At 39.8% G+C, this 24,134-nt stretch overlaps 2 protein-coding genes across 2 annotated transcripts; one reads left to right on the forward strand and one right to left on the reverse strand.

Annotated features, from left to right (window-relative positions):
- Positions 1-538: 538 nt before the first annotated feature.
- Positions 539-1,909, forward strand: LOC130458920 (zinc finger protein 852-like; the record flags this gene model as incomplete). Its single annotated transcript, XM_056825941.1, has 1 exon — positions 539-1,909. A coding segment is annotated over one exon (780 nt), but the record flags the coding sequence as incomplete, so codon positions are not given.
- A 19,481-nt stretch (positions 1,910-21,390) lies between these two features.
- On the reverse strand, positions 21,391-23,629 carry LOC130458921 (zinc finger protein 845-like). The gene has a single exon (XM_056825942.1). The coding sequence runs from the start codon at positions 23,545-23,547 to the stop codon at positions 21,583-21,585; it is 1,965 nt and encodes a 654-aa protein (XP_056681920.1). The 5' UTR covers positions 23,548-23,629; the 3' UTR covers positions 21,391-21,582.
- Positions 23,630-24,134: the final 505 nt, after the last annotated feature.

Genomic DNA, 24,134 nt, shown 5'->3' on the forward strand with positions numbered 1-24,134 from the left:
TTTTCTCAGCTACAAGGGTCCCGTTCCCCTAGAAGAGGCCACAAAGGAAATTTGTGTTTTTCATTTCATCTCTTTCAGACTGGGAGTCCAGGTCTAAGAGCAAGAAGGAAACTCCAAAATAAGGCATTCCTGAGGAAGAAGGAAGCAAAAAGATTGGTCTTGCATTCTGCTTTTGGAGAAGTAGAAATTGATGAAAACAAATTCTGTGGAGAAATCAGAGAAACCAGGAGTCACATTTGGGGCATTTCATCTTTATTCATTTCAGAAAAGTACCAACATGTATACTGGAGAGAAATTCTACAAGTGCCCTCAATGGAGAAAAGCTTTTAATAAAAGCTCAAAACTCATTTTACATCAGAGAATTCATGTTGGAGAAAACCCTTGTGAATGCAATGACTGTGGGAAAGGTTTCCATCATAGGTCAAAACGTAATATACATAGGAGGGTACATACTAGAAAAAATCCTTATCAATGCAATGACTGTGGGAAAATGTTTATTAATGACTCAAAACTTATTTTGCATCAGAGGATTCATACTGGTGAGAAGCCTTTTAAATGTAATGATTGTGGGAAAGTCTTCAGTCATAGGTCAAAACTTATTATACACCAGAGAATTCATACTGGTGAGAAGCCTTTTAAATGTCATGATTGTGGGAAGGCCTTTAATCAGAGTTCCACCCTCCTTCAACACCAGAGAATTCATACTGGTGAGAAGCCTTTTAAATGTCATGATTGTGGGAAGGCCTTTAATCAGAGTTCCAACCTACTTCAACACCAGAGAATTCATACTGGTGAGAAGCCATTTAAATGTGATGATTGTGGGAAGGCCTTTAATTGGATTTCCAACCTCCTTAAACATCAGAGAATTCATACTGGTGAGAAGCCATTTAAATGTAGTGATTGTGGGAAGGCCTTTAATCAGAATTCCAACTTCTTTAAACACCAGAGAATGCATACTGGTGAGAAGCCATTTCTATGTCATGATTGTGGGAAAGCCTTTAGTCAGAATTCCCACCTCCTTCAACACCAGAGAATTCATACTGGTGAGAAGCCATTTCTATGTCATGATTGTGGGAAGGCCTTTAATTGGATTTCCAACCTCCTTCAACATCAGAGAATTCATACTGGTGAGAAGCCATTTAAATGTAGTGATTGTGGGAAGGCCTTTAATCAGAATTCCAACCTCATTAAACACCAGAGAATTCATACTGGTGAGAAGCCATTTAAATGTAATGATTGTGGGAAGGCCTTTAATCAGAGTTCAAATTTAATTGTCCATCAGAGAATTCATACTGGAAAGGTTATTAAAAAATCATGAATGTGGTAAAGATTTCAATAAGAGAACAAAATTCCTGGTACATCAGAGAATTCACACTGGTGAGGAACCTTATAAATGTGAAGGCTGTGAGAAAGTCCTCAGTTTTCAGTCATATTTTCTTGACCTTCAGAGGGCCCATATTGGTGAGAAACTTTAGTAATGTGATGAATATGCCAAAGGGCTCTGTAAGCATCTAGTACTCATTGATCATCTGATCATGTTAGATATAAACCTTTTCCGTACGCTTCTTGTGAGAATGTTTTGGTACGAAATACAAAATTCTGTACACTAGAAAACTCGTGCTGAAAAAAAAAAACAACTTCGGTCCACAAGTTTCATTTGGCTGTATGATTATCATGAAATGTGTTTCTGTTTAGTAGCATAATAATGAATTCAAATTTTTATTTCATTCTTTACCTCATTTTTGACAATCAAATACAAACCATTTATATTTATTATTTTTATAAATATATTTCCTCCTCTCAGTTATTCCTAGTTTTACATGGGATTGATATTTATCTTTACATATTTCAAGCAAGGTAATGTGTTCTAGTTTGAATATCACTTCATCTAGATGTTAATATTGCAATTTCTGTCTTATAATAAAATATTATTTTTACAATATTTGCCTATTTTTAAACTAGGGATTTTGTTTATTATTTATCTTCAATGATTTTTAAAAATCATAAATTTTTTGTTGCATGAGACATTCTACGTGACTTATTTTAATAAGAAATTCAAACTATTTCTAAAATGTTAGGAATTTCAGTTTATTTTCGATAATTTTCTTTTCATGATTTTTGTTAATTCCATCATTCATCTACAGCAAAGCCCTTTAATGGGTAAGGTAAAAGGACAAGTTCAATAGACTTTTATTTGAGGGGAGTCTAGCCCCTCTAGAGGCCAAAGGTTGTTCTCCCATCCATGGGAGGTATTAAATTTATTTGTGGTTGAGATGGAAATATTAATTAGGTGGTCGCCAGGGATTTAAATTCTAAATCCCAAAAAGTATTACTCAAGTAAATAGAATTTATGGTAGTTTATTTATAATAGAGGGAATATATATATATATATATGTATATGTATATGTATATATATATATGTATATGTATATGTATGTATACAGAGAGAGAGAGAGGGAGAGAGAGATCTGGCTTCTTCTGATATCAGAATTTCTAAGCCCCAGCCAGGAGAAAAAAGTCTCAAAACGATGGGACTCTCTCAGAAGTTTAGACCTCTGAGAAAGGCACAGTCACTAAGTCAGCCTTTCACTCACCAATGGTGACCATCTAAAAGGAAAAGCAGTCTGAGGTCTCCAGCCTGAGTTCCTTCAGGGGTCCAGTTCCTCGGGTCCAACACCAAGTTAGAGAATCCTCCATCCAACTCGAATCTTGAATCAAAATATCTTCTTCTGGCCTCTGATCTTCTTAAAGATCTTTTTCTCTTGTGTCACCTCCCCTAAATTTCACACAAATCACAGCAGATGCTACTCTCCAGGACTGCCCACTCTTTAGTTCATACCTTCTTTGGTTTGAGTAAACCTTTTTTGGTTAGATCACATTTTGTAGCTACTTAACACCTTTTGCATTTAAAATGGGTAGATCTACTTAAAATACTGAGTTACCACCTTTTTGTAGATTAAAGTCTAAAACTACATTGTGTATTACAATTCAATCTTCCCAATAAAGGAAGAGCTAAGTACCTTCATTGTTACAATCAGAGGATGTAAGGGGTAAATGTAGGGGTTCTGACTAATATATTATCCTTATAGTCACCAGGGATTCATTCAAATCCCAATAAAAATATTCAAGTCAGTTTGGGAATTGTATGTTAGTTTAATTAATATAGAGGGAAGGAATGAAGAAGAACAGAGAGGGGAAAGGGTATAAGATTTCTCTGGCCTAGCCTTCAGCCAAGGGTAGTTCAGAGACCTTCCAGCCACAAGGCCTCCTCCGAGATGAGGGGCCTCCTAGGAGGATGACGTTTTTAGGAAAGGTAAAGGAAAAAAAGGAATCAGCCTAAACTCCAAGAGAGCTCAGGGAACACGCCTCACCTGACCCACAATATTAAACTTCTTCCAGTTACTGTATCAAGGACACTCATCACCAAACCGGGACAATAGCTGCAGCCATGCCATGATGCCAAGATGCCCAGCACACTGCCACAAGCCACCTCTCCACCAAAAGAGAGCTGGCAAGAGGAAGTGCCGTGAATATATAGACTTTTTTTAATATCACTTCCTGCATCTCACATGTATCAATGGTAGTTTAAGCATGACTTAGGACAGCCCAGGGGGTCTGATAGTTGTTTCTAATTTGTCACTTGATAGAACATGTTGGTCATTGGGCATCCTTCTCAACATTTGATCCATAAATAGGGGTGTAGACAACCTTGTTTTGTTAGGATTTTAAAGATTTAATCAGGGTGGCCAAAATCAAAAATTCACAGGGATTACAATTTAATCTTCACAATAAAAGAAGAGCTAAGTATCTTGATTGTAACAATCAGGGGAGAGCTAAATCCAATCTTCACAGAGGATTTTCCTGTGTCTCCTCAGAGAAGGACCCCTTTCATTCTAGCCAATAAGGCCAGCCTGGAGTGATGGCCAGGTGATCCTTCCTGAGCCTGATGTCCCAGAAAGTGCCCTCCTCTTCCAGGCAGTCACACACAGAACATAGTCCTCTTGGGAAAGGGAGAAAGTACTGCAGAGAAGCCTGATTCTTTCCTCTCTGTCTGTCTGCAGAGAGGAACGAGCTAAACTCTGAGCAGAGAGGCTGAAGGAGATGCTCCATTTCCCTCCTGTACTCAGGGGCTGAGTAATGTAATATTTATAGGGAAAATGGGTGGAATATAAGGAACAGGGGATACTGAAGGTTTTGTAACAGGGAATGGAGGAGTTGAGGGGAGAGAGGAAATATGGCTGCTGGTGAGGGAAAAGGAGTGAGATGCCCGCTACTGAGAGGCTATTTTTGAAAAATGGGTTTCCCAAGAAATGGGCCACTTATGATAGCCTGAGGAGACATCTTCTCTATTGGATTGATGTGGAAGATACTCCGGAATAGGTAAACACAGATCCTCCTGAGGGAAAGCCTCCCCCCAGACTTAGTTGCCCAGAAGGGGTCCAATAAGGACCATTGATACTTGAATGACTATCTTGAGATTCAGCTCCCTCTATGTCCATTAAAATGACTGTCCTCTTATCTGACTGCGGTTATTTAAATAAAGATAAATTTTAATGACAATGTTGGATTGGGGAAGGTATCAGGGAAGAAGGAAGAGGGATTTCCCTAGATAAGGTTTGAGTCTCTCTCAGCTTTTGAGCTGAGGGCAGGTCTCACAGGCTGGTGGAGGGTTTCTTTTATTCCTGTCTATGCTATTCTGTGCTAGTTTTCTTAAATTCAAAGTCTTAGCAGTAGACAGCAAGAGGAAGAAAAGTTCTGATCTTCAGAGGTGGTTGGGCCTGTCTCTTCGGGCTGATGCCCCTAAATACTGGCCTTACAAAACAGTAGCAGCAACTAGAAATACTTCCAAATTATATCTAGCAATAGTTATTCTCTTAATGTTATTTTCTAATTCTTTTAGCTAACATATTGAGAAGTATGATAAGAATGGGAAGCTTGAGACTTCCGGTTAAGATGGCGGCTTAGAGAAAGCTAAAGTTCAGATCTCCGGAAAACCCTTCCCGACCAATCTCAAACTATAAGCTCCTAAGGCGCCGAAATTCAAAATGATCAACAGCACAGACCGTGGGAACCCTCCTCCTGGACCTGGACCTGGTTCAAAAGGTACGGCTCCCCTCAAAAGCCAGAACCCGAGATCACTCGGACCTCAGGGGTAGGAGCGCAGAGTCCGAGGCTCCGGGAAGCCGCAGCCCAGCCCGGCTCAGAGAGCAGGGTCCTCAGAACAACAACCCTCAGGGCGCTCTATCCGAGTCCCAGTGAAAGTTACTGCCTGGGGCTCCCGCTGCAAAGAGCGGTGGAAACAACAGCAACCCTCAGGGCTGGCAAGACAGCCTCACGGGCTGGATCCTGCTATCCAAGTCTCAGTGAAAGTCCCTGCCCTCGGAGCTTGGGGAAGCTGCAGCCCATCCCCCCGTAGGCCGACGAAACAGCCTCACGGCCAGCGATTCTGAAGGCAACTTCCGGAAAGCGAGCCGGGGGGAGAGTGTGGCCTCGTGGTCCGACCCTTCCATTCCAGTTCCAGTGAGGCATATTCATTTTAACCCAGGGAAAGCTCATAGAACCGACAATCTGCCCAGGACTAAAGCCTCTGAACACCAGACAGAGATAAGAAAAGCTAATCCTCCACATTCAGAGATGGCAAACTCCACAGAAGCACAGAAGCCCCAAAATACCAAGAAATTTAGAAGAAAGGGGCGACTTTGGACACATTCTATGGAGCCAAAATACAAAATACAGAGCAGATAGAAGAAGATATACAAGAAAATGCTCCAAAATCCTCCAAAGGAAATGGAAACTCTCCACAAACCCATGAAGAATTTGAATCAGAAATGACCAAAAAGATGGAAGCCCTCTGGGAGGAAAAGTGGGAAATAATGCAAAAGAAATTCACGCATCTACAAAACCAGTTTGACCAAACTGTAAAAAAAAACCAGGCTTTAAAGCAAGAACTAATAAAGCAAAGCCAAAACACCAAGAAATTAGAAGAGAACATAAAATATCTCACCGACAAGGTGATAGATCTGGAAAATAGAGGGAGAAGAGATAATTTAAGAATAATTGGACTCCCAGAAAAGCCAGAAATAAACACCAAACTGGACATGGCGATACAAGATATAATCAAAGAAAATTGCCCAGAGATTCTAGAACAAGGGGGCAATACAGCCACTGACAGAGTTCACAGAACACCTTCTACACTAAACCCCCAAAAGACAACTCCCAGGAATGTAATTGCCAAATTCCAAAGCTATCAAACAAAAGAAAAAATCCTACAGGAAGCCAGAAAAAGACAATTTAGATATAAAGGAATGCCAATCAGGGTCACACAAGACCTTGCAAGTTCTACTCTGAATGATCGTAAGGCATGGAACATGATCTTCAGAAAGGCAAGAGAGCTGGGTCTCCAACCAAGAATCAGCTACCCAGCAAAACTGACTATATACTTCCAAGGGAAAGTATGGGCATTCAACAAAATAGAAGACTTCCAACTCTTTGCAAAGAAAAGACCAGAGCTCTGTGGAAAGTTTGATACCGAAAATCAAAGAGCAAGGAATACCTGAAAAGGTAAATATTAAGGAAAGGGGAAAAATGTTACCTTCTTCTTTTACTCAAACTCTCTTCTATAAGGACTACATTTATATCAATCTATGTATACTAATATGTGGGGAAAATGTAATGTATAAATAGGGGGTAAAGAAAGAACAAATAGAATAATCGTTCTCACACAAAGATTCACATGGGAAGGGGAGGGGAAGAAAACTCCTATAAGAAGGAGAAGAAGAGAGGGGGGGGTACTTAAACCTCAATCTCAGGGAAATCAACTCTGAGAGGGGAAAACATCCAGATCCATTGGGATCTTGAATTCTATCTTACCCAACAGGGGTAAGGAGAAGGGAAAACCAAGGGGGGGAGGGGGAGAGGGAGAACAAAAAGGGAGGGAAAGAGAGGGGGAGGGGGAGGGAAGAAAAAGGGAGGGACTAAAAAGGGAAACATCAAGGGAGGGGACAAGGGGGACTGATTCAAAGTAAATCACTGGACTAAAAGGTAGAGCCGAAGAAGAAAACTTAGAATTAGGGAAGGCAATCAAAATGCCAGGGAGTCCACAAATGACAATCATAACTTTGAACGTGAATGGGATGAACTCACCCATAAAATGTAGACGAATAGCAGAATAGATTAGAATCCAAAACCCTACCATTTGTTGATTTCAAGAAACACACATGAGGCGGGTTGACACCCACAAGGTCAGAATTAAAGGATGGAGTAAGACCTTCTGGGCCTCAACTGATAGAAAGAAGGCAGGAGTGGTAATCATGATATCTGATAAAGCCAATGCAAAAATAGACCTGATCAAAAGGGATAGGGAAGGTAATTATATTTTGTTAAAAGGGACTCTAGACAATGAGGAAATATCATTAATCAACATGTATGCACCAAATAATATAGCACCCAAATTTCTAATGGAGAAACTAGGAGAATTGAAGGAAGAAATAGACAATAAAACCATACTACTGGGAGACTTAAACCAACCATTATCAAATTTAGATAAATCAAATCAAAAAACAAATAACAAAAAGGTAAAAAAAGTTAATGAAATCTTAGAAAAATTAGAATTAATAGACATATGGAGAAAAATAAATAGGGATAAAAAGGAATACACCTTCTTCTCAGCACCACATGGCACATTCACAAAAATTGACCATACATTAGGTCACAGAAACATAGCACACAAATGCAAAAAAGCAGAAATAATGAATGCAGCCTTCTCAGATCACAAGGCAATAAAAATAATGATTAGTAATGGTACATGGAAAACCAAATCTAAAACCAATTGGAAATTAAACAATATGATACTCCAAAACCGTTTAAAGAAGAAATCATAGAAACAATTAATAATTTCATCGAGGAAAATGACAATGGCGAAACATCCTTTCAAACCTTTTGGGATGCAGCCAAAGCGGTAATCAGAGGTAAATTCATATCCCTGAATGCTTATATTAACAAACAAGGGAGAGCAGAGATCAATCAATTGGAAATGCAAATGAAAAAACTCGAAAGCGATCAAATTAAAACCCCCCAGCAGAAAACCAAATTAGAAATCCTAAAAATTAAGGGAGAAATTAATAAAATCGAAAGTGATAGAACTATTGATTTAATAAATAAGACAAGAAGCTGGTACTTTGAAAAAACAAACAAAATAGACAAAGTACTGGTCAATCTAATTAAAAAAAGGAAGGAAGAAAAGCAAATTCACAGCATTAAAGATGAAAAGGGGGACAGCACCTCCAATGAGGAGGAAATTAAGGCAATCATTAGAAATTACTTTGCCCAATTATATGGCAATAAATACACCAATTTAGGAGAAATGGATGAATATATACAAAAATACAAACTGCCTAGACTAACAGAAGAGGAAATAGAATTCTTAAATAATCCCATATCAGAAATTGAAATCCATCAAGCCATCAAAGAACTTCCAAAGAAAAAATCCCCAGGGCTTGATGGATTCACCTGTGAATTCTATCAAACATTCAGAGAACAGTTAATCCCAATACTATACAAACTATTTGACATAACAAGCAAAGAGGGAGTTCTACCAAACTCCTTTTATGACACAAACATGGTACTGATTCCAAAACCAGGCAGGTCAAAAACAGAGAAAGAAAACTATAGGCCAATCTCCCTAATGAATATAGATGCAAAAATCTTAAATAGGATACTAGCAAAAAGACTCCAGCAAGTGATCAGAAGGATCATTCACCATGATCAAGTAGGATTCATACCAGGGATGCAGGGCTGGTTAAACATTAGGAAAACCATCCACATAATTGACCACATCAACAAGCAAACTAGCAAGAACCACATGATTATCTCAATAGATGCAGAAAAAGCCTTTGATAAAATACAACACCCATTCCTATTAAAAACACTAGAAAGCATAGGAATAGAAGGGTCATTCCTAAAAATAATAAACAGTATATATCTAAAACCAACAGCTAATATCATCTGCAATGGGGATAAACTAGATGCATTCCCAATAAGATCAGGAGTGAAACAAGGATGCCCATTATCACCTCTACTATTTGACATTGTACTAGAAACACTAGCAGTAGCAATTAGAGAAGATAAAGGAATTGAAGGCATCAAAATAGGCAAGGAGGAGACCAAGTTATCACTCTTTGCGGATGACATGATGGTCTACTTAAAGAATCCTAGAGATTCAACCAAAAAGCTAATTGAAATAATCAACAACTTTAGCAAAGTTGCAGGATACAAAATAAACCCACATAAATCATCAGCTTTTCTATATATCTCCAACACAGCTCAGCAGCAAGAACTAGAAAGAGAAATCCCATTCAAAATCACCTTAGACAAAATAAAATACCTAGGAATCTACCTCCCAAGACAAACACAGGAACTATATGAACACAACTACAAAACACTCGCCACACAACTAAAACTAGACTTGAACAAATGGAAAAACATTAACTGCTCATGGATAGGACGAGCCAATATAATAAAAATGACCAACCTACCCAAACTTATTTATCTATTTAGTGCCATACCCATTGAAATACCAAAATACTTCTTCACTGATTTAGAAAAAACCATAACAAAGTTCATTTGGAAGAACAAAAGATCAAGGATATCCAGGGAAATAATGAAAAAAAACACATATGATGGGGGCCTTGCAGTCCCTGACCTAAAACTATATTACAAAGCAGCAGTCATCAAAACAAGTTGGTACTGGCTAAGAAACAGAAAGGAAGATCAGTGGAATAGACTGGGGGAAAGCGACCTCAGCAAGACAGTATACGATAAACCCAAAGATCCCAGCTTTTGGGACAAAAATCCACTATTCGATAAAAACTGCTGGGAAAATTGGAAGACAGTGTGGGAGAGACTAGGAATAGATCAACACCTCACACCCTACACCAAGATAAATTCAAAATGGGTGAGTGACTTAAACATAAAGAAGGAAACCATAAGTAAATTGGGTAAACACAGAATAGTATACATGTCAGACCTTTGGGAGGGGAAAGGCTTTAAAACCAAGCAAGATATAGAAAGAATCACAAAATGTAAAATAAATAATTTTGACTACATCAAACTAAAAAGCTTTTGTACAAACAAAACCAATATAACTAAAATCAGAAGGGAAACAACAAATTGGGAAAAAATCTTCATAGAAACCTCTGACAAAGGTTTAATTACTCATATTTATAAAGAGCTAAATCAATTGTACACAAAATCAAGCCATTCTCCAATTGATAAATGGGCAAGGGAAATGGATAGGCAGTTCTCAGATAAAGAAATCAAAACTATTAACAAGCACATGAAGAAGTGTTCTACATCTCTTATAATCAGAGAGATGCAAATCAAAACAACTCTGAGGTATCACCTCACACCTAGCAGATTGGCTAACATAACAGCAAAGGAAAGTAATGAATGCTGGAGGGGATGTGGCAAAATAGGGACATTAATTCATTGCTGGTGGAGCTGTGAACTGATCCAACCATTCTGGAGGGCAATTTGGAACTATGCCCAAAGGGTGCTAAAAGAATATCTACCCTTTGACCCAGCCATAGCACTGCTGGGTCTGTACCCCAAAGAGATAATGGACACAAAGACTTGTACAAAAATATTCATAGCTGCGCTCTTTGTGGTGGCCCAAAACTGGAAAATGAGGGGATGCCCATCAATTGGGGAATGGCTGAACAAACTGTGGTATATGTTGGTGATGGAGTACTATTGTGCTAAAAGGAATAATAAAGTGGAGAAGTTCCATGGAGACTGGAACAACCTCCAGGAAGTGATGCAGAGCGAGAGGAGCAGAACCAGGAGAACATTGTACACAGAGACAAACACACTGTGGTATCATCGAACGTAATGGACTTCTCCATTAGTGGCGGTGTAATGTCCCTGAACAACTTGCAGGGACCCAGGAGAAAAAAACACCATTCATAAGCAAAGGATAAACTATGGGAGTGGAAACACCGAGAAAAAGCAACTGCCTGAATACAGAGGTTGAGGGGACATGACAGAGGATAGACTCTAAATGAACACTCTAATGCAAATACTATCAACAAAGCAATGGGTTCAAATCAAGAAAACATCTAATGCCCAGTGGACTTACGCGTCGGCTATGGGGGGTGGGGGGGGGGGGGGAGGAAAAGAAAATGATCTATGTCTTTAATGAATAATGCTTGGAAATGACCAAATAAAATATATTTAAAAAAAAAAAAAGTACAAGTACATGAAGCTTCAGTATGCCTCAGTGACTCGATCCCACAAATCAGTAACTCCCTAGAAGCCACCAGTCTAAATTTGAATTGTGTTCCCAGACCCCTCAGCCTCCATGATATGATTGTTGAATTGTCTTCTATGAACTGCTGATTAATTATTCCATTGTATTAAAAGCAATCCATAATTTTCCTTGATGGATTGTAAGCTCAAAACTTCTCACAAGGTAATGAGAAAATTAAGCCACCTGTGACAGAAATCATTGATCTTGTGCGCAACCTTTATTCTGTCTGTAATCACAATACAAGAATATAGAATGTTAATCAAGAGATTTGTTAAAAGTTGATTTATCACTTTTCCAATTATCTCTCTTTGATTTTGTGTGTCTGCATGCCGAGAATATGGATATAAAAATAATCCCAAGCCTGGAAATGTCAGAGCAGCTGAGATGCAAAGCAGTCCCATGGCCATAATGATTAAGCTGCCTTCTGTTTGTTATTTATTTTATTTTATTTATTTTGACTGATCCTTTGCCACCTGTCAGGAACCCTGGAGTTGCAAGTGGGGCTGGACTACGACCGCGGCACCTTTTCTCTCCCCTTTTTTTATATCACTGGAACAGACCTAGTAATGGTATTAAGGGATCAAAGACTGCCCAGTTTTATAGTGCATTGGGCATGTAATTGGGAAAAGAGCAAAAATAGCAGCAGCAACTAGAAATACTTCCAAATTATATCTAGCAATAGTTATTCTCTTAATGTTATTTTCTAATTCCTTTAGCTAACATATTGAGAAGTATGATAACAATGGGAAGCTTGAATTTCCTATTGTCCTTACTAGGAACTCTTCTTTTCTTTTCCCCATTATAAGCAGTTCTTTTTGCATTTCTATAATCAATGTTGATTTAGAGCATTTTTTTTCCACATGACTTTAGATAGTTGTGATTTCTTCTTCTGAAAGTGATTATTCATATCCTTTGGCCATTTTTCAATTGGGGAATGCCTTACAGTCTTACAAATTTGGCTTATTTCTCTATGTATTTCAGAAATGAGGCTTTTATCAGAGAATTTTGCTGTAATATTTCTTAGTTATGATTACTATGTATTTCCCTCCATCCAATTTTCCCTATTTATCCTTCTCTCTCCTTTCACCCTATCCCTACTCAAAAATATTTTGCTTCTGAACACCTCCTCCCCTAGTTCACACATCCTTTAGAACCTCCTTCTATTTTCTTCCCTTCCTACTTTCATGTAGAGCAAGATTACGATTTCTAAATCCAGCTAAGTATGCATATTATTCCCTCTTTCAGACAATTCTCTTGAGAGTAAGGTTCGAGCATTGCCCACTAACCCCAATCTTCCTCTCTACTTTATATATAGTAATAAAATATGGCACTAGTGGTTCAGAGTCAGTTTTCCCTGGCAGGCTTTCGCTCTGGAAGGGCTGTGGTCAAGCTGGCTGCCCAGCAAACTTCCATATCCTAGAGCCAGGGTCTCCATGGCTTTGGAAAGAAAGGGAAGGTATAAGGGTGGTCATGACACAAATGTCTAGAGGGCCCTTGGGTCTGTTAGTACAAACTTGCTGCCAGGAGCATGTAATGCAGCTGGAATCAGTAAGCATCAGTTCCTGGTTGTCCCTAACCTTTTCGATGTCCCCATTATAAAGCCAGCTATCATTGCTTTATGTCTTATATAAAATACTTTTGAGAGATTAAAGGGGTTGTAGAGAAAGAAAAGATCTGTTTGTCATGTTGTTCATATGACCATCTTTGCTTCTTCATAAAAGGCTCTCTATACTTGTTCTCTGTCCATGGTAGTTTGATCAGACCCATGAGTTCAATTATCTTTAATGTAGAAACATTGCACATAAAGATGCTTTTCTCCATAGCCCATCTCTTCTTCCAAATTTGCTGTTTCTCTTGAACAACATTATCCTTTACCTTGATTAGAATTTCTTTTATCAGTTAAAATCTTACCTCATGCCAGAGTTCTTCCCTAGTTCCAATCAAAACCAGTGCCTCCACTTGCCCTCTATATCTTGGATGAGCATCATTGGAATGTGAGCTCCTTCCGTGAGGTGACTGTTTTTGTCTTTAGAAGCCTAGTCCTTCACCAGTTCTGGGCACACTTACTAATAATATGATAATATTATTAGTAATGATAATAATAATATGATATTAAATCTTTTACACATATGATGGGGAAAAGTCTTAATGAGACATAACATGAAACTGTGAAAGAAGATTAATTTGTTTCTATAAGAAGGAAAAGCAGTGCATGAAGAAATCCAAAACAACCTTATGATCAACATCTATAATGATACTATCTCTAAGCAATTGGAAGTTTTCAAAGAAGGAAACAAATTGCTACTAGCCATCAGAAAGAAGTGAGACGACAGGCAGCCAGGAGCTATGAGCAGGAGAGTCTGGGATCATCTGAGAGGGAGTCTTGCAGAAGGTGTGGTTGGCTGGTTGGGGAAGGTGGCAGGGAAAAGGCAGGGCTTGAACCAAGCCTTGAAGGCCATGTCAGGCTGAGCAGTGAAGACCAGGCAGTCCCTTCAGAGGGTGAACACCAGAGACAGCCTGCCTGGGTCAGGAGGTGCCCAGGGGCCCAACTGGGATGGGTCAGGACATGCCCAGGGTCACACAGCTTAGAAATGTCTGAGGCCAGATTTGAACCTGGCTCTCAATCCACTAAATCACCTGGCTGTTCCCTCTTTGTTCTTTCTTATAAAAAGTCACCAGAAAGGAAAAAGAGAGATCTCTTACAGATATGTAGAGATAGCTAGCTCCTCAGTATATCCACTGATTTCCATTGGCTTCTCTAAAGACTTCTGAGAATTTTCCCCAGGATGATATGGAAAACCTGACTGTTGGTTGAACTTAAATTGCTTGATCCCAGTTGGGGAGCCATGTTTTCCATACTCTAATTTTTGCAATTCATCTATTTTGTGGTTTGGGTTTGGTTGAGTAAATAGATTTCCTCAATATTCACTATTGGTGACAGCCTTTTTGTAGCCAGGATTTAGTGGGAAAGGCTCAGATGGTTGAGTGTGATCTTAAAACAGCCCATTTCTCTTAAAGAAAAAGTGGCTAGGAATGAGAGCTGTTTGCCCTCCTGCTCCCAGACTTAGAATATTTCGGTTGCAAAGTGGAAGACCCTGGCTTTTTAAAATGTCTAACCAAACTCTAAGAGCCCTAAAACCTAGCCCTGCCTCAACCACTGCCTTCATGACTGTTGTAAGAAATGGTTCTCATCTGCCCATTCAGCTGAGGAAGTCTTCACATTCTTTGGGAAGACATCTACCTAACACTCAGACAAGTTTGAGGCTTAGTTTACTGGTGTGTGTGTGACTGCTGCCAAAGGTAAGAGTTTGGTGGCAGGTAGATAGGTGGCAAAGATGTACCGCGGACTCCACATACTATATGAGAAAGAAAAGGGAACATATATGTGTGTATACATGTGTGTGTGTAGTCTTAGAGAAGAATATTACAATCTTCAACTTTGTGGTATGATGGAGTTCTAGGCTTGGACTGCTCTGTCATACAGGAGATCTGTACCCTGGCCAGGGTACAGCAACATGGTGGTCAGGATCGATATTGGATCAAAGATCACTGGTAGATTCAGAGACTCCCTTTAATGAGGGTACATGCACAGAAGTTTTCAGCTTGGTCTCAGCTGAGGACCCAAGTTCTGATGGAGTGCTCTGGTGTTCTGGACCCTTGCAGGGGCTGCCACACGCCCATAGCAAGAGCAGCAGTAGAGGGTTAGGCCTGCAGTTCTGTGGCCCAGGGTGGTGAAGTTCTGTAAATCATGGGAAACAACTGAAAACAAATAACAAGGCCTGAAGGAGACTCTCAGGAAGAAAGGCAACTCAGCTCCCTTTTATGTGGTGCATTCCTCCTATGTTCTTTTACAGTTCTATATCTGGAACTATAAAGGTTGAATTTAATGGTTGGACAATACTTTTATGAAATTATGTGTTCACCAATATTTATTATACTTTGAGTCAGAACTTTATTTACAAATAGAGAAGAAACAATAAAGAAGAGAAATGTGAGGGGATTAGAGAGGTTATCCATCCTATCTTAATCCAGGCAGAAGTTAATTAGCTCTCAACCAGGAAGGCCTGTAGTCAGTAACCATACAGCTTCCTCCAAGATGGAAGCTAGTCTCTCCAGAAACTAGGAACAGAGTCAACCTTTCACTCCCCTCGCAAGGTAGTCTAGGAGTCAGGATCCAAGTTGAAGCCAAGCTCTAAGCCCTGGATCCAATGCACAGTCTCCAGTGAAGCTCCCTTGAAAACTCTCTCCAGTCAGGAGTCTATCTCCACAAGACTGACTCAAACTGAAGAATTCATGGCTTTTATAGTGAATTTTTGTCCCTATCTCTCGTCACAGGGGCCAGTCACAGTTTCCAAATTGTCCAGCACTGCTCAGGGGGCAGTGCTCATAGGAACCATTTCTCATCTTCTGGGGGGGGGGGTGAATACTCATCAACAAGGTTCACAGATTCCTGGCTGATTGAGTTTCTGAGGGTTTAAACTCTGATTATCATATTCACAAGTTTGGGACTGAGTTAAAAGGGTGGAGCTCTATCAGTAAGTCACTTGTGAGTTCTCTAAGTACCTTGTTAGCTTCTTACCTGTGTTCAATCTTGTTGATTCAATTCAAATGTAGACAAAGGAGAGTTAATCCTGTCTTCACAATCTAAGTAGGGGTTAGTGTTAACTAGAGTGTTAACTCAAAATAGATACTGGGAATAAAGAATTCCCTTTCACAGAATTGTGTGTGAGGGGGAGACAGGGCAAAGGGCCATGCAAGAATCAGCCAGAGCCTTGGCAAGGACCCTTCACAGGCCATAAAGAGGGAGAAGGGAGTGATGGGAAGGGTGACAGAGGCTTTCCTGAAATAATATGTGGTACCTCAGAGGGGTTTTACTTTGCAGGGATACAATTTTTTTTAATGTATAAAACAGAATCATAGTAGTCCAAAGGAAGCAGTTGTATTGGAATTGTTATTAAAGTATATTTTAAAACCAAATTAATCAACCACACCCAAGAATCCTGGCACTCAACATTGCTGGCTTGCCAAATTCCAAAAGAAGGAAGAGAGCAGGACATCAAACCAGTGTCAAAGGAACTGGCTATGTTGCATTTAAAGCAGAGTTGTCTCTGGTGAAGGTTATCCATATGGTCTCCCTCCATGCTGGTAGGAATTCTTAGGGCCATTGGCAGCAGGATATTGGAGTCCAGGTTATACTCCTGGCCCCTGTCCTTCCTCTGCCAGATATGCCACAGAAACATATTTACTCTGGAAACTCACTGACCTTCTGGACTTACATTGTAAATAATTCTGTCCCTGTGTCCTCTTCCTCTGACTGGATGCTTCTTCACAGAAGCACTAAGTCCAGAAGAGAAGCTGTGTGATTCTAGTCAGGCCATGACATTTCTGAGCCTCAGTTTCTTTATTTTATGAATTCATTATAAATAATGCAAGAGGTCATTTGAGTATCCAATGAGGCTGCTCCTCTTAAGCCTTTTGCCAGCCTTAAAGTCCCATGTCAATGCCAGCTACTCTCATTAATCTCTCTTCTCCCCTCTCTGCTTTATCCTTCTTAATATTCCCTTTTCTCTCTACCCCCTGCCTGATCTTTCCTCCTCTCCATTCCCTATCTCTTTCCTTAGCTTCTTGTTGCCCTCTAACCCCTTCACCAAGTTCCTGACCTCTGTCAACATCCTACATCCCATTCCTGACCTCTCCAGCTCTGTAGCTAACTTCCTTCTCATCTTCATCCTCTTGGCTGCTCTTCTCAAGCCCTGGGAGAGTCTAACCTCTGGCCATTACAGTGGAAAGGAAAACTAAAGCAAGTTTTGGACTTTCTGCCTGTCAGGTGGAACAAACAGTAGTTGGAATGTTAGAGACAAGATATTGACAAGAATGGCAGTTGGTGGGGGGAGGGGCAACTGGAAGTGGAAGTTGGTCTTGTGAGGAGCACTCTCTTCCTGTTTCTAGATAGAAGTACCTCTATTCATGAATTTCCCAACTGTGTGCTCTACCTGGATCCCTGTGATCATATTCATCGGACAAAAGGACTCAGTGGAAACAGTTTGGATTGTAAGGCCAGTATTTAGGGGCATCAGCCCGAAGAGACAGGCCAAACCACCTCTGAAGATCAGAACTTTTCTTCCTCTTGCTGTCTACTGCTAAGACTTTGAATTTAAGAAAACTAGCACAGAATAGCATAGACAGGAATAAAAGAAACCCTCCATCCCTCTGTGAGACATGGCCTCAGCTCAAAAGCTGAGAGAGAGTAAACCTCATCTAGGGAAATCCCTCTTCTTCCCTGATACCTTCCCCAATCCAACATTGTTATTAAAATTTATCTTTGCAGTCAGATAAGAGGACTGTCATTTCAGGGGACATAGAGGGAGCTGAATCTCAGGACAGTTACTCAACAATCAATAGTCCTTGACCCCTGCTGGGCAACTAAGATTGGAGGGAGCCTTGTCCCTCAGGAGTGTCCCATGCCTTCCTGCTCTGGGGTATCTCCCACATCAATCCAAATAGAGAAGATGTCCCCTCAGGCTATCATTTTCAAAAATAGCCTCAGCAGGGGGTATCTCCTATTCCCTCATTAGCAGCCATATTTCCTCTCTCCCCTCAACTCCTCCATTCCCTGTTCCAAAACCTTCAGGATCTCCTGTTCTTCATATCCCACCCATTTCCTCTATAAATATTACATTACTCAGGCCCAAAACCTTAATAGTATAGGAGGGAAAAGGGCCCTTCAGCTTCGGCCGGACAGTCAGAGAGGGAAGAATCCCTGGGCCTTCTCTGTAGTCCTTTCTCCCTTTGCCAAGAGGCCCACATTCTGCTGTGTGTGACTGCCTAGAGTAGGAGGGCACTTTCTGGGAAATCCTAACAAAATGGGAATGTCTACACCCCTTCTTTGATATGTGCCATCAAGTGACAAATCTGAAACAACTGACAGATGCCCTAGGCTGTCCTAAGTCAAGCTTAAGCTACCATTGGTACATGTGAGATGCAGGAAGTGATATTAAAAAAAGTATATATTCACGGCACTTCCTCTTGCCAGCTCTCTTTTGGTGGAGAGGTGGCTTGAGGCAGTGTGCTGGGCATCTTGGCATGGCTGTAGCTATTGTCCCGGTTTGGTGATGAGTGTCCTTGACACAGTAACTGGGCGAAGCTTAATATTGTGAGTCAGGTGAGGCCTGTTTCCTGAGCTCTCTTGGAGTTTAGGCTGATTCCTATTTTTCCTCCTAGGAGGTCCCTCATCTTGGGAGGAGGCTTCATGATTGCAAGATCTCTGAAGAGCTTGGCTCAGGCTTGGCTGGAGAAATCTTATACCCTTTTCCCTCTCTGTTCTTAATTCCTTCCCTCTATATTAATTAAACCAACATAAAAAATTCCCTGACTTGAATATTTTTATTGGGATTTGAATGAATCTCTGGTGACCATAAGGATGATATATTAGTCAAAACCCCTAAATTGACCCCTTTACATCCCTTGATTCTAACAATGAAGGCACTTGGGTCTTCCTTTCTTGGGAAGATTGAATTGTAATTCACAATCTACTTTTAGATGTTAATCTACAAAAAGGTGGTGATTCAGTATTTTAAGTCAATCTACTCATTTTAACTACAATAGGTGTTAAGTAACTACAAAAGGTGAACTAATATAAAAAAGGTGTTAAAATAACCAAAAATAGATAATATAACTAAAGACAGTGTGAACTAAAGAGTGGGCAGTCCTGGAGAGGAGCATCTGCTGTGATTGGACGTGACACGAGAAAAAGATCTTTAAAAAGATCAGAGGACAGAAGAAGATATTTTGAATCAAGATTCGAGTTGGATGGAGGATACTCTGACTCCTCTATCCAACACAGAGTTGGACTAGAGGAACTGGACCTCTGGAGGAACTCCTGCAGGAGACCTCAGACTGCTTTTCCTTTGGTGAGTGAAAGTCTGACCCAGAGATCTAAATCTCTTAAGAAAGGCCCATCATCTTGAGACTGACCCCCCCACCCCTCCCCCGGGCCTTAGAAATTCTAACTGATATCAGAATAATCCCAATCCTGATTTCTCTCTGTCTCTGTCTCTCTCTATATAATCTTCCCCTAATTGTAAATAAATAAATCATAAATTCCATTTACTTTAGTAATTCATCTTGAGATTTAGAATTTAATTCCCTGGCAAAGGCCTAATTAATATATTTCAGTCACAAGCGCAAATAAATTTAACACCTCCCATGGATGGGAGAACAACCTTTGGCCTCTAGAGGGGCTAGACTACCCTCAAATGAAACTCTTGGACAGGAAATGGATTGATATGCACAGCCAGCCACATAGCACAGAAACAGTTGTACTCCCCAGGACTGAATCTAGCCCAAAGATCCTGAACCACAGAGAATCCTAGAGTTGGAGCTGGAAGTTATCTTCTCCCGACCCTGTGCAACATCCCCAAAGAGGGATCAGTTACTTCTCTGTTACTAACCTGTGAAGAAACAACATCCCTCTACCCTATCCCACCAAGCCAATTCTACCCTCTATGGGCAGCTCTCATGTTATATGGTTTTCATCAATGGAGGAAATCCGCCTTTCCCATCTTCTCTTGCCAGGTCTTATGAATCTTTCACTTTCATGGATTATAGGGACAACAAAGAATGTGGGGAGAGTAGGGCCCCTACTGGGAAAAGTTCTCTGCCTCCTCCCCAAATTAGCTGTAAGGTGTATGAGGGCTCCCCTTGTAAGATGAGGAAGTCTACACGATTTGTCTAAATGCATCTTCTGGGACAAAATGGAAAAATCTCTCTGGAATATTGCCAAGTTCTCCCACTCCAAAAGACACTGTGAAGCCTGCTTGGAAACCTGGAATTAAAATCATTTGGAAAACTTTTTACAAAACTGGCACCTCCTCACTACTGGTATTCATCCATGGACAGCAGGAACCATTCAAGTGTAACTTGTAAAGCAAATGGAGAGAATTGCAATATAGTAGGGGGGGAAACCCATCAAAACTGAGAGACTTTTTTCCCTTCTCTTGGATTCCAGTGCTCACAACATCATTTTTTCCTCCAACTCAATCGCCTTCTCATCTACGAGTCTGAAGCATCCATGGTGATACCCCCTCTAATAGGATGGCCGCCCATTTCTTTAGCCTCTCCACATCCAAGTTAACATTGTCTTGGTGACTTAGCCATCCATAAAGTTGATTATATGCTTGATCTTAACATCACTCAAAACTATCTACCTCCATTATCTGGAAATCTATCATTTCCTTAAACACCCAATTCTTCCCATTTACTACTAGTCTGCATCTGCCCCTAGTAGTACAGATCCAAACTCATCTCTTCTTCCTCAGCCCTTTACAGACAATCCACCTAATGTGCAGATATTGTATGGATATACCAACAGAGGACATATTCTGTTCAGCAATGTTCCCTTATTCCTGCTACTGAACTTGTCCATTTACTGTCCCCATTATATGTTTTTTCTATAAATGAATAAATGAATGATGGTATTGACAAAAAGAATAAAAAGAAAATTATTGAAAATAAACTGAAATTCCTAAAATTTTAGAAATAGTTTGAATTTCTTATTAAAATAAGACATTTGGAATGTCTCAATTAACAAAAACACTTATGAGTTTTAAAAACCATTGAAGATAAACAATCCCTAGTTTTAAAATAAGCAATTATTCTAAAAATCACATTTTATTATACGTCAGAAATTTGAATATTAATATCAAGATGAAGTGACATTCAAACTAGAAAGCATTTCCTTGTTTGTAATATATAAAGAAAAATATCAATCCTATATAAAAGTGGGAATAAATGAGAGGAGAAAATATATTAATAAAAATAATAAATATAAATGGTTTGTATTATCTGAGTGTCAAAAATGAGGTAAAGAATGAAATAAAAAATTGAATTCATTATTGGGCTACATAACAGAAACGTATTTCATGATTATCATACAGCCAAATGAAACTTTTTTTTAAAATGAAAGTTTTTTTTCAGCACAAGTTTTCTAATGTAGAAAATTTTGTATTTTGTACCAAAACATTCTCACAAGAAGCGTACGGAAAAGGTTTATATCTAACATGATCAGATGATCAATGAGTCCTAGATGCTTACAGAGCCCTTTGGAATATTCATCACATTACTAAAGTTTCTCACCAATATGGGCCCTCTGATGGTCAAGAAAATATGACTGAAAACTGAGGACTTTCTCACAGCCTTCATATTTATAAGGTTCCTCACCAATGTGAATTCTCTGATGTACCAGGAAGTTTGTTCTCTTATTGAAATCTTTACCACATTCATGATTTTTTAATGAGCTTTCCAGTATGAATTCTCTGATGGACAATTAAATTTGAACTCCGATTAAAGGCCTTCCCACAATCATTACATTTAAATGGCTTCTCACCAGTATGAATTCTCTGGTGTTTAAGGAGGTTGGAACTCTGATTAAAGGCCTTACCACAATCATTACATTGAAATGGCTTCTCACCAGTATGAATTCTCTGGTGCTGAAGGAGGTGGGAATTCTGATTAAAGGCCTTCCCACAATCATTACATTTAAATGGCTTCTCACCAGTATGAATTCTCTGGTGTTTAAGGAGGGTAGAACTCCCATTAAAGGCCTTCTCACAATCATTACATTTAAAAGGCTTCTCACCAGTATGGATACTCTGGTGCTGAAGGAGGTGGGAATTCTGATTAAAGGCCTTCCCACAATCATCACATTTAAATGGCTTCTCACCACTATGAATTCTCTGGTGTTGAAGGAGGTTGGAACTCTGATTAAAGGCCTTCTCACAATCATCACATTTAAAAGGCTTCTCACCACTATGAATTCTCTGGTGTTGAAGGAGGTGGGAACTCTGATTAAAGGCCTTCTCACAATCATTACATTTAAAAGGCTTCTCACCAGTATGAATTCTCTGGTGTTGAAGGAGGTGGGAACTCCGATTAAAGGCCTTCTCACAATCATCACATTTAAATGGCTTCTCACCAGTATGAATTCTCTGGTGTTGAAGGAGGTGGGAACTCCGATTAAAGGCCTTCTCACAATCATTACATTTAAAAGGCTTCTCACCAGTATGAATTCTCTGGTGTTGAAGGAGGTGGGAACTCCGATTAAAGGCCTTCTCACAATCATTACATTTAAAAGGCTTCTCACCAGTATGAATTCTCTGGTGCCGAAGGAGGTGGGAATTCTGATTAAAGGCCTTCCCACAATCATGACATTGAAATGGCTTCTCACCAGTATGTATTCTTTGGTGAACAGAGAGGTTGGAATTCTGATTAAAGGCCTTCCCACAATCATGACATTGAAATGGCTTCTCACCAGTATGAATTCTTTGGTGTTGAAGGAGGTGGGAACTCTGTTTAAAGGCTTTCCCACAATCATTACATTTAAATAGCCTCTCAATATTATGAATTCTTTGGTGAATAGAGATGTTGGAATTCGGATTAAAGGCCTTCCCAGTACCATGACATTGAAATGGCTTCTCACCAGTATGAATTCTCTGGTGTTGAAGGAGGTGGGAATTCTGATTAAAGGCCTTCCCACAATCATCACATTTAAATGGCTTCTCACCACTATGAATTCTCTGGTGTTGAAGGAGGTGGGAACTCCGATTAAAGGCCTTACCACAATCATTACATTGAAACGGCCTCTCACTAGTATGAATTCTTTGGTGAACAGAGAGGTTGGAATTCTGATTAAAGGCCTTCCCACAATCATCACATTTAAATGGCTTCTCACCAGTATGAATTCTCTGGTGTTGAAGGAGGTGGGAATTCTGATTAAAGGCCTTCCCACAATCATGACATTGAAATGGCTTCTCATCAGTATGAATTCTCTGGTGTTGAAGGAGGTGGGAACTCCGAATAAAGGCCTTCCCACAATCATGACATTTAAAAGGTTTCTCACCAGTATGAATTCTCTTGTGTATAATAAGTTTTGACCTATGACTGAAGACTTTCCCACAATCATTGCATTTAAAAGGCTTCTCACCAGTATGAATCCTCTGATGCAAAATAAGTTTTGAGTCATTAATAAACATTTTCCCACAGTCATTGCATTGATAAGGATTTTTTCTAGTATGTGCTCTCCGATGTATGTTAAGTTTTGACCTATGACGGAAACCTTTCCCACAGTCATTGCATTCATAAGGGTTTTCTCCAACATGAATTCTCTGATGTAAAATGAGTTTTGAGCTTTTATTAAAAGCTTTCCTACATTGAGGGCACTTGTAGAATTTCTCTCCAGTATACATGTTGGTACTTTTCTGAAATGAGTAAAGATGAAATGCCCCAAATGTGACTCCTGGTTTCTCTGATTTCTCCACAGAATTTGTTTTCATCAATTTCTACTTCTCCAAAAGCAGAATGCAAGACCAATCTTTTTGCTTCCTTCTTCCTCAGGAATGCCTTATTGTGGAGTTTCCTTCTTGGTCTTAGACCTGGACTCCCAGTCTGAAAGAGATGAAATGAAATACACAAATTTCCTTTGTGGCCTCTTCTAGGGGAACGGGACCCTTGTAGCTGAGAAAAACCAGGCACATACCCCACAGTGACAATAGCCCTAAGAGGAATGTCCTTGAGTTCTCTCAATCATAGCCTGAACTCATGGGGAAAAGGCAGAGAAGGTCAACAGAACTAGGAGGGAAAAGTGGCCATGATCCATGGGCAACACAGAGCTAGGAAGGAATTGAAGGAGGTGGGTAATGAGGAGTGATCAGAGATTGGGGAATCCAAGCCATGAGAACTACCAAAAGAGTTCAAGGATGAAGGAAGATGAGGGGAAATATCAGAAGGACAACTGAATGATTGTAATGAATAAACACTGTGTAAAAGGAAGTTG

Source organism: Monodelphis domestica, chromosome 4, assembly GCF_027887165.1.
Source record: "Monodelphis domestica isolate mMonDom1 chromosome 4, mMonDom1.pri, whole genome shotgun sequence".
Classification (NCBI taxonomy): Eukaryota; Metazoa; Chordata; class Mammalia; order Didelphimorphia; family Didelphidae; genus Monodelphis; species Monodelphis domestica.